The sequence below is a fragment of the Apus apus genome, chromosome 17 (assembly GCF_020740795.1).
Source record: "Apus apus isolate bApuApu2 chromosome 17, bApuApu2.pri.cur, whole genome shotgun sequence".
NCBI classification, from domain to species: domain Eukaryota; kingdom Metazoa; phylum Chordata; class Aves; order Apodiformes; family Apodidae; genus Apus; species Apus apus.
The window spans coordinates 5,513,723-5,528,669 of NC_067298.1; the positions used below are offsets into that span (position 1 = coordinate 5,513,723).

General features: G+C 49.4%; 2 protein-coding genes across 10 annotated transcripts in view; one reads left to right on the forward strand and one right to left on the reverse strand.

Annotated features, from left to right (window-relative positions):
- Window positions 1-9,559, reverse strand: part of UNK (unk zinc finger) — a 45,275-nt gene extending 35,716 nt beyond the window's left edge. For all 9 annotated transcript variants that reach the window (XM_051634901.1, XM_051634896.1, XM_051634900.1 and 6 more), the window contains exon 1: window positions 9,419-9,559. In XM_051634901.1, the coding sequence (XP_051490861.1) occupies window positions 9,419-9,516 (98 nt within the window). In that variant the 5' untranslated portion in view covers window positions 9,517-9,559. The remainder of the gene's footprint in view (window positions 1-9,418) is intronic.
- A 3,425-nt stretch (window positions 9,560-12,984) lies between these two features.
- LOC127391785 (histone H3.3A) lies at window positions 12,985-14,735 on the forward strand. The gene is made up of 4 exons (XM_051634916.1): window positions 12,985-13,059; window positions 13,542-13,683; window positions 13,777-13,930; window positions 14,027-14,735. The coding sequence occupies exons 2-4, from the start codon at window positions 13,556-13,558 to the stop codon at window positions 14,153-14,155; spliced, it is 411 nt and encodes a 136-aa protein (XP_051490876.1). The 5' UTR covers window positions 12,985-13,059; window positions 13,542-13,555; the 3' UTR covers window positions 14,156-14,735.
- Window positions 14,736-14,947: the final 212 nt, after the last annotated feature.

Sequence of the window (14,947 nt, forward strand, 5' to 3'; positions counted from 1 at the left end):
GCATTTCCTTGAGCTTGATCTCTTTTTTTTCCCCAAATTAGTTGCCCATGAATATGTATTACTTGACATAGCCTCAAAATTAACCAAGCGCTTAGATGGTTCATGCAAGGCTTTAAAAACACAGCCAAACTCTTCCAAGTTTAAATGACACATCTTCAGTTGACGCTGCTGCTTTCTGTAAACAACACAGCTGCACCTCAAGTACACCTCCCTGTTTTGAAGCCTCATCACCCCCAGTTCAGACAACCCTCCTCACTCTGTGGGTTGCTTTGTGCTCTACAAGCTGTTTAGCTGCCATTAATCCTTCCCTACAGCACCCATCTTAAGTGCTCAGTCTATGAAAACCCAATTAGATTGAAATAATTATTTTTCAGTAACATGTGGGTTGAGCCTAAATGTTTCAGTGACAATACTGGAGCCTGCTGCATCCAGACAGCTGTACACTGTTGGAGGCTTATACCTGGTTTAATTGTCACCACGATCTATCAGCACCTGCTTAAATACGAGCAGCTTAATATTTTACTACTAACTACTTCAGAAAAACATCCATCCACAGATTTGTCTGTTATGGTCATTTATTCAGCTTCTACCCAGACAAATTTTCTATCTTATATTAACTGGATCAGATGGATGATGCTTTTTGATCCTGGTGTTAGTGCTTGCAGCCTCAGGCACATGGAAATGTCTGCAGAAAGGTAGAGCTCAAATGAAGTGAACACGCTGCACTAGACTATAATTAATTAACTTCTGAATAATTCACTGATGTCCTGTGCTGTAAAAATTAAAGTTCCAGCTTTCAGTAAAGTTTTCCAACCCTGTGTTTCTCTCACCATTGATTCAATCACTAACAAAGCCTTCCCAGGGCTAGCAACTGTAGAAACACAAGTGAAGGCTGGGAAAAGGGCTGGGCTGGTTTAAAACTTGTGTTACTCACTCTGCTAGTTCCCAAAAACAAAACATCCCACATGCAAGAATTCATAAAGGCTAATTCAGAAAAATATTATTTCCATACAAACCATTACATAGCTCAGGGTTTCAGTTACAGATTTTTATGAGCACTTTTAGGCAGCTAAACTTCAACATCTTGTCTCACAAGAGGTGCTTCAGAAACAGGGCACAGTAGCCTTCCTTCTGAGCAGGCCAAGAAACCTCACGATTTAACAAGCAGCCTGTAGATCAACTGCAGCCCCACACTCAGTTTCAAGACAAGCCATTAACTGTTTGAAGGTCTATACCTACACTGGACCAAAACCAAAACTCCCCAAGAAATGACAGTTCTGTAGAGCACTCATCCAGACCAAGTCTACATTTCAAAATGAAATGACATCTGCTTCTTCTCAGGTTTAATGCCAACCAGATTTGAACCAGCCTCCTTGGAAAGGCTTGCATTTGTGAAGAGACATTTTCTGTTATGAGTTTGAAATGAAACACAGTGATTATCTAACAAGCACAAACCTGCATCCCAGCACACACGTGCCAGCACAAAGATAAAAGCCAACCCTTACTGGTTGACTTTGAGGAATCAATGTTAGCCATTCAATAGATTTTCTGTTCCATTCAGCACTCCAGACTTCATCCATGTTTGCTACAGCCCACTGGGCTGCCATAAGGCAGGCAACACCTGGGACCAAAAGTCCTACTCACACAGACTGGTCCAAAGAAGCACCACTGCATGACCCCACACCAGACTGGGCTTAAAACTGCGACATTGACATTGAGATGGTCACCAAGGGGGAAGCAGTCAAACCCAAGGCTGTGCCACAACTTCTGGTTTTCCATTTTGATTAATCGATACATGAAGAAATCTGCTGGCACTCTCAAGTTATTATAAATGTGCAAACAATACTTTTTGTTGTTGTTGCTGTAAAGCTGCACAACTGCCCTGGATCATCTGCTGGTTTTATTTCTGCTATGATGATAATATTGAAGTGCTATTAATGAAAACTCACAGTCTATGGAAAATTAGAGGAGAAAAACACTGAGCATATTGGGTGTTCTTTTTGAACTGTGGCAACAGGATGAAGATGAAGGCTAACAAGTAAAAAAGGAGACATTTAAAGAATTCAGATTTTTGCAGATGTTCATTAAGTATAGTTTCAAGAAACTAATTCCCTTTCCACATGTGCATGGCTGCTTATTAATCTAAAGAAATTCTAGGCATGCAATGCTAAAAAGCCATCCAACCTTAATTTCTTAACTGCAATAAACAGTGCTATCATTCTCAATAAGCCAGAATGCCCTTCTGAAATGTATTTGCCATTTTTGACCAACAGTTAGCTAGGGATGGCCTAAGATTTTTCTTGTCTGATCATAAGCTTGGTCTAAGTTTCTCTTCTGCCAGCGTTCTGACAACTACATTCAATTAAATGTCTCTGACTTTTAGTAAGAGACAAGAATCAGGCCAGTATCAAGCATTTCAGTGAGCCAGCACTTCTACTGTTATTGTTGCACTTGAGCACTTAACATTGAAATATTTCTTTCAAAGAAAATCTAGAACTTGTTGTAACAATAACCTTCTAAACCTGAATGAGCACTACAGCAGGGTAGGGGGTTATGGCTCAGAAGACAGTCTGCAACAAAGCTGAGATTGTTGGTATTTATTTTAAGGGAACATTCATCCCAACTGGTATTTCAAATGTCAAACTGGTATTAACTGCATCAAGCACTGATCAAAATACACAAGAGATTGCTGAGAAAATTATAACAAGCATCTAAATTGGCTGTCATCACTAGGTGGAGTTTGAGCCTTTAGCATCTCCCTGTGTACTCTTCTGGTGAGGCTTTGTATTTTTGATTGCCCTGATACAAAAGAACAACCATTTCTCTATAGAGAAAAAAAGTAGCTAAGAAATTGCACCTGCTTGACAGCCTGCTGGAACATGTCCCTTCATTAATTTAGGACACAAGGGGCACTGCTGGCTGGCTCTGTGCATGCACAGGGTGTAGCTTTCACTATCAACTTTGTACCTGATTTGCAAGTGATGTGATGAATATTACAAAAAGCTTATAGAGAACATGGAGCCTTTATCAGATAGAAAACTCTGTGCTTGTCTCCTTCTTGCAGTCCAGTTTCACCAAAATCTAGTTTAAGGATTTTCTAAGGAGGAAACTAACTGACACAGTATTAAAATAGCAGCAACAATTGGACAAGGGAATTCTTAGAGACAGTTTAAGTGTAGGTGATTTCATTAGGCAATGGGATGGGACAGGTAACTTCTCACCATCGCTTTCAGCCCCGTCTCTTGTGCTTTCAAAAAGATTTATCAAGTTTTTGAAAGGCAAAAAGTTATCAGAAAGGAACAAAACACCACCTTGGCATCTTCTAGAAATTAACACAGCTCTGAGGGTCCTGACAAGCAGGTTTTCAAGAGTCTTGATGCAGCAATTTAAGACATTATTGCTCCTCTCTCAGAAATGACAGCTCCTCACAACAGGGTTAAGAGAAGGGAACACATCCCTGCTCTCCAGCTGCCCCAGTTCAGAGCCTGGTGTATTAGCACAGCCCACCAGTGACAGCTCATGCTAATATGCTGCACAATAAGCGTGATTAACTGGTGTCCTGACATTCCCTCCTGCCACGTTGTTCCAGGGGCAGAAAACCAGCAAACAGCCAGGCAGGAACACTGTCACCCACTGCAGGGAGATTGTCCAGAAGATGTTGGTCAGACCCTTTGTAACAAGAAGGCTGCACATTTCAGCTGCCCACAGAAGTTAGGAAAACCTTATTCTGGTGGAAAGAACACATCTAAGGAAAAGAAGATTACTGAATTCCAGTGGAAGCTTCTTTAGAATAAACTCACAAAATATAAAACAATATTAGACGACACATAAACCTGGAAAATGAGAAAAACCTGTATAATGGGAAACTCGAAACTCTGAGGTTTGCTGAAAGAATTAATTTTGTCTCCTTTGTGAGAAAAAGTATCTTACATGCTAATGTGAGCAATGCTTAGGCATTAACATAATACTTTTTTTAAAACAAACAAAAAAAAATTTGAAAGATCCATTTTCCAAGTTGGAACAATTCTGTGTGATTGAATCCCTCTCCTCTTGTGCTCAGTTTTGGATTTTTTAAATACCAAGCCTAGCCAGACCAAAACTAACTCTGAAAATGTCAAAGCAGCATGTGAAGCTTTTCATTCTGCAAAATATTTATATGCCACAGCAGTTCTCTGTACGTGAATTGCCAGTCACTTTTGATACCAAAAAACACTCCCTGCGTAAGTGCAAATGTAGCCAAGCAAACCACAGCTCCTGTCCCACCTCAACACAAGGGAGAAACCCCTCACAGCTTCCACAGGACAGCACAGCCCTGCACTGATGGGGCCAACAACCCACTAGCCCATCTCCCAGGCTGCAGGTTTTCAACACTCATCCTGTGAGGAACCATAAAACCTAGAGCATTACAGTTGCCCAGCCTGCTTCAGGGTCTGCATTTGGTGGTGAGCACATACCATGAATGCAGCCCTTCCTGTTCACACTCCAGCACTTTTTATTTCCAACTTCCTGTAACTATTCACACTTCCTAGTAACAGTTTGTGGTGGACTTGCATCCAGTGAAGTTCACACAGACGTTAAAAAAACAGCAATAATAATCAGCTTATACTTGTCTGATAAGCTGACATTTACAGGTAACAATGTAGTAGACAACTGGTAAGTCCCTGGTTTAGAAGTATTGACTTTGTGCTTTCCTCACTATCTCCAAGGTCATTACCAAATCTGAAACCTAAAAATGGATGGGGGATTTTGTTGTTGTTGGTTTTGTTTTCTGGGTTGTTTGTGGGGTTTTTTTTGGTTGCTTTGGTTCTTGTTTTGTTTCAACAACAGGGCTAGTTTCTATTTTTGTCTAAGTCCATATCAGCTTATTGATCTAAGGGTTGTCATCGGTAAAACCAAAGCAGAATTAGGGCAACAGTTTATGTGATTTTAAGGGTTCTGATGGTTTAAAAAGAACACAAAAGGTTTCTAAAAACCATTTCAAAAGCCTAAATGTATTTGCTTGGTTGTGAAGACCACCCAATCCGAGCATATCCAAAGTATAATCTAACAGACTATGCAGACAAACACCAAGGGTCCTACAAGAAAAGCCACTTACAAAAAAAGCCACAACTCTGAAAATGTGTTAGCTACACATCTGGTTTCTGGGTTTTTTTCCTCAGACAGTCAGTCTGCACACTTGAGCTCTGACATGCCATGCTTGCCCTGCCAGTGATAAGACACTGTCCACTGATAAGATGATGCAGATTACTCTGTGCTACTAGAAATGTTTCAAGGTGCATTTTCGTGCACCTTTGGTTTGAAGAATTCAAACAGAAGACTTTGAGACAAATATGACTGTGCACGCAAGCTCTTCACCAAAATCCAAGTCCACCACTGATCTTGCTATTTTTATTTTTGTTTCTTCTTCACCCGTATTTCCATCGCTGTCCGAATCAGAGTTCCCTTTGAAACCACCAGAACAAGGCTGAGAAACCACCAGACAATGCACTACTTAAAACCATGTATATATAAAAAAATGTCTTTGATTTGAGCTATCACTAAAACATTGCACCAACCCGATTTTCATCCCCACTTAAGACTATCCTTCACTCGAGAGCACTAGTCCTGGTATTGAAATGGTTGCCAGATAAAGCTTGGGTGAGCATTGGGCAGCACTTGCTAAAACCAACCATTTGGATGCAGTTCTAGCAATACTTACAGGGCACTCAACTTTCAGGAATTTCCCCAAATTCCTCCTCTCATGCAAAAAAAAAAAAAGGCAAGCTTTTTGTCTTTGATGCTGCAAAGGCATAACCCCAAAGCTTATCTTGCCGTAGGACAAAGGAAGACAGGATGTGCTACCAAGTGTCTTGGTCCAGATCTCAACTGAGGGCACAGCCTGTGGGGACACAGAAACCTGTATTTACAGGATGGTGCTTGTATTTAAGAGGGGCACACTCAAGAGAATTATCTTGAGTATTGATGATCTGGGTTATGCCCAACAAATTTGTGTCCCAAAAAATTTATCACTAGTTATGAGTGGCGAGCAGACTGGAATAAAGGCACTGTTCATTGGTTTTGTTTGTTGTTGTTTTGTTTTTTTAAATGGGTTAATTTATCTTCACCCAAACATTTGCTCTCCTGCAGAGTTGTCTGGCTTTCAGGTGAATGCACAGCCAACAAAGGACTGCTCCACTTCCCCTTATCTAAACTCTACCAGATCAATAAACACCCCAGCAGCAGACACAATCTTCACAATTAAAGAGGCCGACCTGACTGAAAACCAATGAAGATGCCAACAGCTGAGTTGGACAGACCAAAACAAAACTGCAGCAGAGTACTCTGTATCTACAGCTCCAAGTGACTGATGGTTTGCTTTCAGTTTCTTCAAACTCGGCCTCTACCCACATTAGTAGATAACACATTCAAGACAGAGATAGATACATACATAAATAACCATGCCAGCTACAGCTAAGAAACGGTGCAGAGTCGGTGCTGAGCTGAGGTTTTGACAGAACCACACCAGATCCACTTCCCACCACCAGTAACCAACTAACCCCTGCACAGCACATTGCCCAAAGCAGATCAAAGCCCACAGGTACCCCAGGAACAAGCCCATCTCCCCTCTCTGTTCTGAGGAACTCTATGACTTCATCCCCACAGGGGAGCTACGGGATCACCGGGAACAGCCACGCACAAAAATCTCCAATCCAGCAACCCAGAGAGACCACCATGGCAGTTGTGGAACGTTTCATTACTCACTTAAATGCTACAAACAGAATACTAAGACCCCAGATGAGAAACACACCGTTCATAATGAAATAATCAAGGTTGGCATATACCAGAAAGACTTGGTCTCCTGGAATACCAGCTGCACACTCCAGCTGCCACCCAGGACACAACCAAAGGGGGCTTTTAGGTTCTTCTCCCACTACCAGAGCCAAAAGGGTGAGACAGCATCAATAACTCATTTTTTTTTTCCCCCAGATTTTATTTTGCTGTACATCTAGAACTAATATAAAGGCTTCCTGACAAGGATCTAGAACTGCAGTTCAAAGTACCTAAAAATCTCAGACAAAAATAATATCAAGAGTTTAGGAATCAACACTAATACAGAAATTGGAACACGTCCTAAGAAATACAACCAAAACTTTCCAAGACAGAGATCCCCAGCACCAGATTGCCTGTCCCCAGGGAACAGCAAAGTATGCAGATAATTAAGCTCACTTGAGTTTACAACTTGTAACCTTCGTGTCATTTTATGGAAACAAACTATATTTAAAGGGGAAAAAAAGGAAGAAAATATTTACATTTTGACAACATACAACTTGTCCACATGAACGACCACCAAATAAGTTCCCATATGTTATCAGGAGGAGGTTTACAGTGTGATGTGACCTAGTGTACAAATCCAAGAGTTCCAAAGCATGGCTGGCATCCCGCTGTCAGCGCTCGGCAGCCCCCATACGCATCCTTCACTTATGGTTATTCAGCTTCTCTGCAACTGTTTTCCTGAATTATTTTTAGCAGCCATCTGAAAATACATATTTTGCCCTCTGGAAAGAAGCTAACTGCACCACCAACTTTGTTGCACACTGTCCCATTTTCCTCCTCTGTCCTTTTCAGCTACTGGGTGCCAGTCTTCCTTTTTCTCCTTCCATTTCTTTCACTCTTTCTTCCACTGTCTCTTTCCTAACCTTTGGTATCCTTGTTTCCATGGTCATCCTTAGCCATGTTATCACCTTCATCTTCCTCTACCTGGTGTACTTACAACCTCTCCACCTGATCACCTTGTCACCTGGGTTTTTCCCCCCCTCTCACTTCTGACTGATGGCTTCTGTCCTTGGCATCACTCCCTCTATATCCTCTTCTACAGCCACAGAAACAGTCCTGGCAGACTCCTTCATTCCAGTCTCTCAAACTTTTAACTGTTGAAATAACCAGAAATAAAGCTGTGACTTGCCAGCTCCCTGGAGATCATCTTCATGATGGACATAAAACCTAGAAGCCCTCATTCTGCCACAGACTTGGTAATTCTAAACAGCCTGAGGGAAGAGGATGGGGAAGCAGCCTGTGATCCCTGCAGCAGGCACAGGGGTTGTACAGGTCCATGCCTCCACATTCCTGGGGCTCTTTTTATTCTGCGTCCATCACCAACCTTGTGAAAACACAAACTGAAAGAACACAGACCACACGCAGAACCTGCCCTTCTCATGGTGGGTGGGGGCAACAACACAAGTGAGAGATATGGGCAACTTGTACATTTTTTTTCTGCATATGGACAACACCCTGAAGCGATAAGGACAGACAGTTGGGCACACATAGTTTGCTCCCAAAGAATAGTCCCAAACTTTCTTAAGGACAACAGGGAACACCTGAGCTATTTCCACCCACTTCAAGTCCACCATTAGCCCATCCTCACAGACACCAACACTCACCCTCAATCCACCCCATCACCCCTACTGCAAAAGGAAAACTGAACATCACTGCCACAACTTCCAAGCCCAACAACTTCTTACAAGCCCACAAGCTCCAGGAGGCCACATCTCTGCGGGACAACAGAGTGAAATGGTATTTTTTTGCTTTGGGGGGACACATTCCAGCAATAAGCCACCACTGAGAGGATACACAGTGTCACACAGAGGGGTCGGGGTTGGAAAGGACCTCTGAAGATCATCTAGTCAAACTAGATCGCCTCCACCCAGAGACAACACCAAGCTGACAGCAAGACAACAACACCGAGCGTTTCCTTCACAGCAGAGTCGCAGCTGACCCGTGCACAGAAAGGTGGGAGCGGGACAAGCGTTTTCTCCTGTGACATCTCCAACAGGGGGGATGTTTCTCGCACCCGTGTGCGAGACGCTCCCGCCACTTGACCGTGGGCAACTCCTCACGGACACCTCGTCCCAAGGAGGGACCTCACTCCAGCCACCCCTCGCCAGCCCCAGGGGGTTTGATCTTCGGGGACCACCACACAGCGCCCGTCTCCTCCCGCCTCCCTCCACAGGTGGAGCCCGCTCGGGCTCCTCAGGCACCTGTGGAAGGAGGCGTCGTGAGGAGACGGGCTCCTCCGAGGATGGGGGTGACCGCAGACGAGGCCCCCGGCACCCCCACCACGCCTGAGGTGACCCACGCGTGGGCCGAGGGGAAGGTGCCCCTGCCCGCGCTGCCTCGGGGCGCCGGGCCTGCCCCTCGCACGCCCCGCGGGGCAGGGAAGGCCGGGCCCGCCGGTGCATCCCGGAGACGCCGGTCCCGCCACCGCCCCCCTCCCCCTCACCCGCCAAACCCCCCGCCCAGGCGGGACCCGCCGGTTGGCGCCGGTTCCAGCCGGTGCCGCGCGGGCGGGCGGCGGGGCTCGCGCACGCTGCCCGCTGACGTCAGGCGCGTTGGCGCGCGGGCGGCGGCGGCGGCGGCGGCGGGGAAGGCTCCGGCTACGTACGTGTAGTGCTGCGGCTTCTCGGGCTGCGCCTGCAGCGCGCTGGCGGCGCTCGCCGGCCCGGCCGCGGCGGGGCCGCTCGCCACCGGGCCCTTGGACATGCCTCCTGCTTGCCGCTGCCGCCGCCGCCGCTACCGTCCCGGAGACCTTTATTATTCACTCTGCGCGGTCCGCACGGAGGGCGCCGCGCGCAGGCGCCGCCGCCGCCATTGCCGCCCCGGTGCGCGGGGCGGGGTGGGACTTGTAGTCCCGGCGCGCGGGCGCGCTCCGCCGAATCCGGGAGGCGGCGGGGAGCGGCTTCCGGGCGGCGGGACTACAACTCCCAGGAGCGCCCCGCGGCGGCGCGGCCCGCGCTTCCTGCCGCGCGGGGCGGGACGGGAGGTGCAGTCCGAGGGAGGGGGGCAGAGCGCTTGGGGCGCCCCCCGGAGGCGGGGCGGGATGGCGGCCGCTGCGGGCCTCAGCGGGCCCCGGGAACGGCCCCGGGCCCCGGGAACGGCCCCGCCGCGCCAGCCCAGCTCCTCCAGGCAAGCGGGGATGGGCACAGGGGAGGCTGGGCCTGGAGGCCTGTGAGAGGACGGGGAGTTATTTGTGGCAGGCCGCCTCACTTCCTTCCTTCCCCCCCCCCCCCCCTTCCCTCCACCTCGGGGGCTGAATGTGGGTGCGGGAGCCCGGCATCCCAGCCAAAGGGTTATTTTAGTGTTGGCATCTTTCATCGCTCCGCGGCCTTCCCCACCCACGCGACAACGCCGTCCAGGAAGTGCCTGGGAATATCCCTGCAGCCCCCAGGAGGAAGAGGAGGAAGGCCCAGCGAGCTGCCTGGAGAACCTACCTCCTTGTAGGTGACACCAATGGTCCCTGAATGCTGGGTCATCAGAGGGTGACAGGGGCTCCCTGTCCTCCCCCCAGAAGAAGTTGTGTCCAAGGAAACAGCTGAATTCCCACACGAAGAGCTTCCTCTGTAAATTAACTGCGCTCCCAGGGGAGGAAATTATCCAAGTTTCTTTTAATAGGACTTTGATCTCTTGGGCTCTACACAGAGCTGCTTCCCTCGCTGGCATCCTCCAGCCCTGTGGTAAAGGGCAGCCAGGATTTATAAGGCAAACACCTTTTTTTAACTCTGCCAGCACACGCGGGGTGAACAACGTTAATAATAAACTTTTGGGCCTGGTCTGTGTGCTGCCTGGGGAGGGACATAACTTTTTTAATTCTCCTTTACCCTGATTCAGCACCCACTGAGGTCCAGCTTCTCCTGGGGCCACTTAATAGCTTCTTCCCATTGTGGGAATAAGTCAGAGGATACCAGTCCCTCCTTATTCACCTAACAATCCCTCCACGGGAGGCTGGAGTACTGTAATTATGTAGCTCTTGGTCAAGTGGGACAGCTTTTCATAAGTCAGGACGTGTGGAGGTGTTTCAGTTAGTACCTACCTGTACACGCCCAAATACTCAACAGAAAATTCTGGTCAGTGTTGAACCTGCATGAAAACCTCTTCAATTAGTGACAAACCACACGGCAAACACCCTCAACGTGTTCTTCGTGCCCAGGGATTTGGAAACCATGGGCTTGAATCCTAATGTTTGATTGACAACCTTGTGCTGACACCTTTTCCTCTCCCAGTTCTCTTCTGTTTCAGTCAGGACAACTCATCACAGGCTCTGCCACGCACCGGAGAAGTATTTCAGACACACCAGGTCTCTGTGCCCAGGGCACTTTTAGTTCCTTCTTTGTGCAGCTCCTTGTTCATCGAGCTTGTTTGCTCTCTCCAGCTGTGGGGTGGATGCTTTTCCCTCAACCTGTTCCATCCAAGAGGGTGCACAGCTTTTCTTCAGTCTTAGAACAAAAATAATTGAAAGTATCTCTAAAATCAGAAGCTTAAGCAGCCACAAAACCACAGGAAAGGAATTATCAACGAAGCCTCCCAATGCCTGGTGACAAAGTCATGCACTGGCCTCCTGGCATGAGTGACAATGGAGCAGCTCTAAAAAACAACAAATCCAAAGGATGCACCGTGACCACAACAGCAGATTCCTCGATTTCTTCCTCAGAGTGAACAACTCAGATGAAAGTCAAGAATTCTTGACTTCTGATCTTCCAAAATAGGCACAAAGCAAACGCGTGTTTTACCTGCACCTCCCGACTCACTCTACTGAGACACAGCTTTTTGTCTCTGATAAATAATTAACATTTTCCTTGACAAGAAAGGAAACTAACCTGAAAACGAGGAGCAGAGGCAGCCCTGGCTGGGCCACACCTGACTCTCCTGTGGCACCATGTTGGTGTGTGTCTTCCTGCCTTACCCGAGACGCACTCCCTACGTGCCGAGCTCCTGCACCAGGGCAATCCTCCCCCTGAGGTGTTTGAGGAGGATGCAAAACCTCATGCAAAGCTTGCATGCTGACAGCTGAGATCTGGCTTGTGGAGCTCACGGATACCTTCAGGAGAGGTGGTTAAGCAGGCATCTGTTTGGGATCACTACATATTCTGGCGTCACAACTGCGGGGCATGTGGGACCTGTTCTTCCCGACCAAGGTGCCCTTCCCATGGCAGCAAGGACCTGCCTCCACTCCCAGCAGTCTTCAAATCCCACGAAATAGTTGTATGTGACAAAGTATAACTCTTAAGGCAGCAACCCTCCCCCAAAAGGGTCTGTTTATTTAGTTAATATTTATATTCCTAGGCACTACCAACTGGCAAGATGGATTCTGGCTTTCTACTTGCCATGAAACTTCGACATTTGCTTTAGCGTTGGGAGTCGGATGGTGACCCCCAAAGGCAGTGGGATTTGGGGGATGGAGAGATGCAGCCTCAACCCCTGCCTGGCTCCCAGGGCCGAGGCTCAGCCCCCGCGGCTATCGGGGGGTCACAGCCTCGCAGAGCTGCCCACTCCCCCTCCACCCTCCGTGACAGCCTGATAAAACCAGGCAACTAAAGCCGCAGGCGCTGCCGGAGCCTGTTCCCGTGCAGGGCGTTTCGCTCGTCCCCTCGACACTCCCCCCACACCGGGGGCTCCGACCCCAGCCCCACCGCCCTCCCCGAGGGTCCCGGGGGAGGGTGAGACCCACCGCCCCCCCAGGGCGGCCCCGCGGCCTGGCCCTGCCTTCGCCGCTCGCAGCCTCCCGCTGGCTCCCCCGCTGCACGGGCCGGGCAAGGCGCTCGGGGGCGGGGGTCGGTGGGCTGCCCCGGGGACCCCCCGCCCGGCCCCGCCGCCCCGCTCCTATTGACTTCCCATTGTGGAGCTTTGCAACAAAGGGTAGGATCCAAACCCTGACCCGTTTCGTCCAATCAGCGCGCAGAGCGCCCGCTCGCCGCCGATTGGCTCATTCTCGGCTCACAATACCCAATCAGGCGCCTACTTTAACAACCAATCAGCGGCCGGACTCGCGCCCAATCCGCGCCGAGGAACCGGAGCACGGCCTTTGTGTGTCGTGACGTCACGGCGCCGGCGGAGGCTCCGGCCAATGGCAGAGCGCGCTGCTGCCAGGCGCGATGAGGTCACCTCGCCGTGCGCCGCCCCCGCTATAAAAACCGCGTCCCCGCGGCGGGGAGGGCGCAGTGAGGGGGTAGTTGGCTGCGGAGCGGCAGGAGCAGTGCAGGCTTCGGTGCGCAGCGCTACCGGCACCGGTGCTTCCTTCTTCTCTCAGCGGTGAGTAGCGGGCGGCGGGCGTGTTGCGTGGTGGGTGGCAGTGCTGTACGTCCCTTGGCGGCCTCGGTTCCTCTTGGAGCCCCCCGGACAGGCCGGGCCTTGCCTACGTGCCCTGAGTCACGGCCGGTTCCCATCCCCCTCCCCCCCCATCGGGGCGGCCCGGGAGGAAGCAGGAGGCGGCGTGACTCAGTCCGCTTCCCCCGGGGAGAGGAGCGGCCGGGCCACGACGCGAAGCGGGGGTGGAGGGGGAACCGTGACTCCTCCTCCCTTTCCCGGGGGAGGCCGCTGGCCGCCTGCCCGCTTCAGCGGCGGGGGGGAGGGGGGGAAGAGCAGCGCGCCGACATCTGCTGCTTCTGTGGCTTGAGGGGATTGGACGTGAAGGGAAGGGGGGGAACTTACAGCGTGGCGCCGGGCCTGGCTGGCCGTGCTGCTTCTGGGTTGGGGAGAACTGGGCCCCGTTTCACGCCTGCTTGTCCCTGTAGGTAAGTGAAGAAAAATGGCCCGTACAAAGCAGACCGCCCGCAAGTCCACCGGGGGGAAGGCTCCGCGCAAGCAGCTGGCCACCAAGGCGGCCCGGAAAAGCGCTCCCTCTACTGGTGGCGTTAAGAAGCCTCATCGCTACAGGTAAGGCCGTCGGCACGGCCCGGCGCTGCCGCAGCCCCTGCCCTGCCTCACCCTGCCCCGGCTCACCTGCTCCCTCCTTCCTCTTCCAACCAGGCCGGGCACCGTCGCCCTCCGTGAGATCCGTCGCTACCAGAAGTCTACGGAGCTGCTGATCCGTAAGCTGCCCTTCCAGCGGCTGGTCAGGGAGATCGCTCAAGATTTCAAAACAGACTTGAGGTTCCAGAGTGCAGCCATCGGTGCGCTGCAGGTATTGCTAGTGGCCGGCAGGGCCCCGGCGCTCGCGGTGCAGAGTGTGCTTCGCTGAGGGTTTCTAACGACATTTCTTCTTGTCCTCTTGAAACAGGAGGCCAGCGAAGCATATCTGGTGGGTCTCTTTGAAGATACAAACCTGTGCGCCATCCATGCCAAGAGAGTCACCATCATGCCCAAAGATATCCAGTTGGCTCGCAGGATACGGGGAGAGAGGGCTTAAAATGAAGGCTGTTTTTATGGTGTTTTGTAGTTAATTCTGTAAAATACTTTGGTTTTAATTTGTGACTTTTTTTGTAAGAAATTGTTTATAATATGTTGCATTTGTACTTAAGTCATTCCATCTTTCACTCAGGATGAATGCTAAAAGTGACTGTTCACATAAACCTCAGTGATGTGAGCCTTGTTGCTCAGGAGTGACAAGTTGCTAATATGCAGAAGGGGATGGGTGATCTTTCTTGCTTCTCATGCATGTTTCTGTATGTTAATGACTTGTTGGGTAGCTAAACTTGTAAGGTACTAGAATTGATATAAATGTGTACAGGGTCCTTTTGCAATAAAACTGGTTATGACTTGATCCAAGTGTTTAACAATTGGGGCTGTTAGTCTGACCATACATCACTGTGATCAAATGTGGACTTTTTCAGAGGGTGAAACTACAAGTCTTAACCACAGTGTAACTTACAGTTTCCTAAAAGAAAAAAAGTAAACCTGGCAGCTATAGAATACACTATGTGCATTTATAATAGCTATTTTATATATTGTAGTGTCAACATTTTTAAATTAAATGTTTTACATTCACATGTGAGGAGTCTTTGTCATTGGGTCTGTATGGGCTGGAAGAAGCTTCCTCCTGGCTCCAGTAGGGCAGCAGCAGATGCTGGTGAGCCTGGGCTGCTGCTCTGGTGACTTCACTTTGTCAACAGAAGGGAGAACTTTTTTGGAGGCTTTTCTGTAGCTTGAGTCATCACTCTTGGCCAGGGAGAGCAGAGCTGAGCCCAGCAGCAGCTTCTGC

What these genes read in the sequence shown, in the direction of transcription:
- LOC127391785 (XM_051634916.1), top strand. Translation starts at nt 13,556, where the DNA reads ATGGCCCGTACAAAGCAGACCGCCCGCAAGTCCACCGGGGGGAAGGCT. An exon ending in AAGAAGCCTCATCGCTACAG is followed by an intron (nt 13,684 to 13,776) that starts GTAAGGCCGTCG and finishes TCTTCCAACCAG; the next exon opens with GCCGGGCACCGTCGCCCTCC. An exon ending in CAGCCATCGGTGCGCTGCAG is followed by an intron (nt 13,931 to 14,026) that starts GTATTGCTAGTG and finishes CTCTTGAAACAG; the next exon opens with GAGGCCAGCGAAGCATATCT.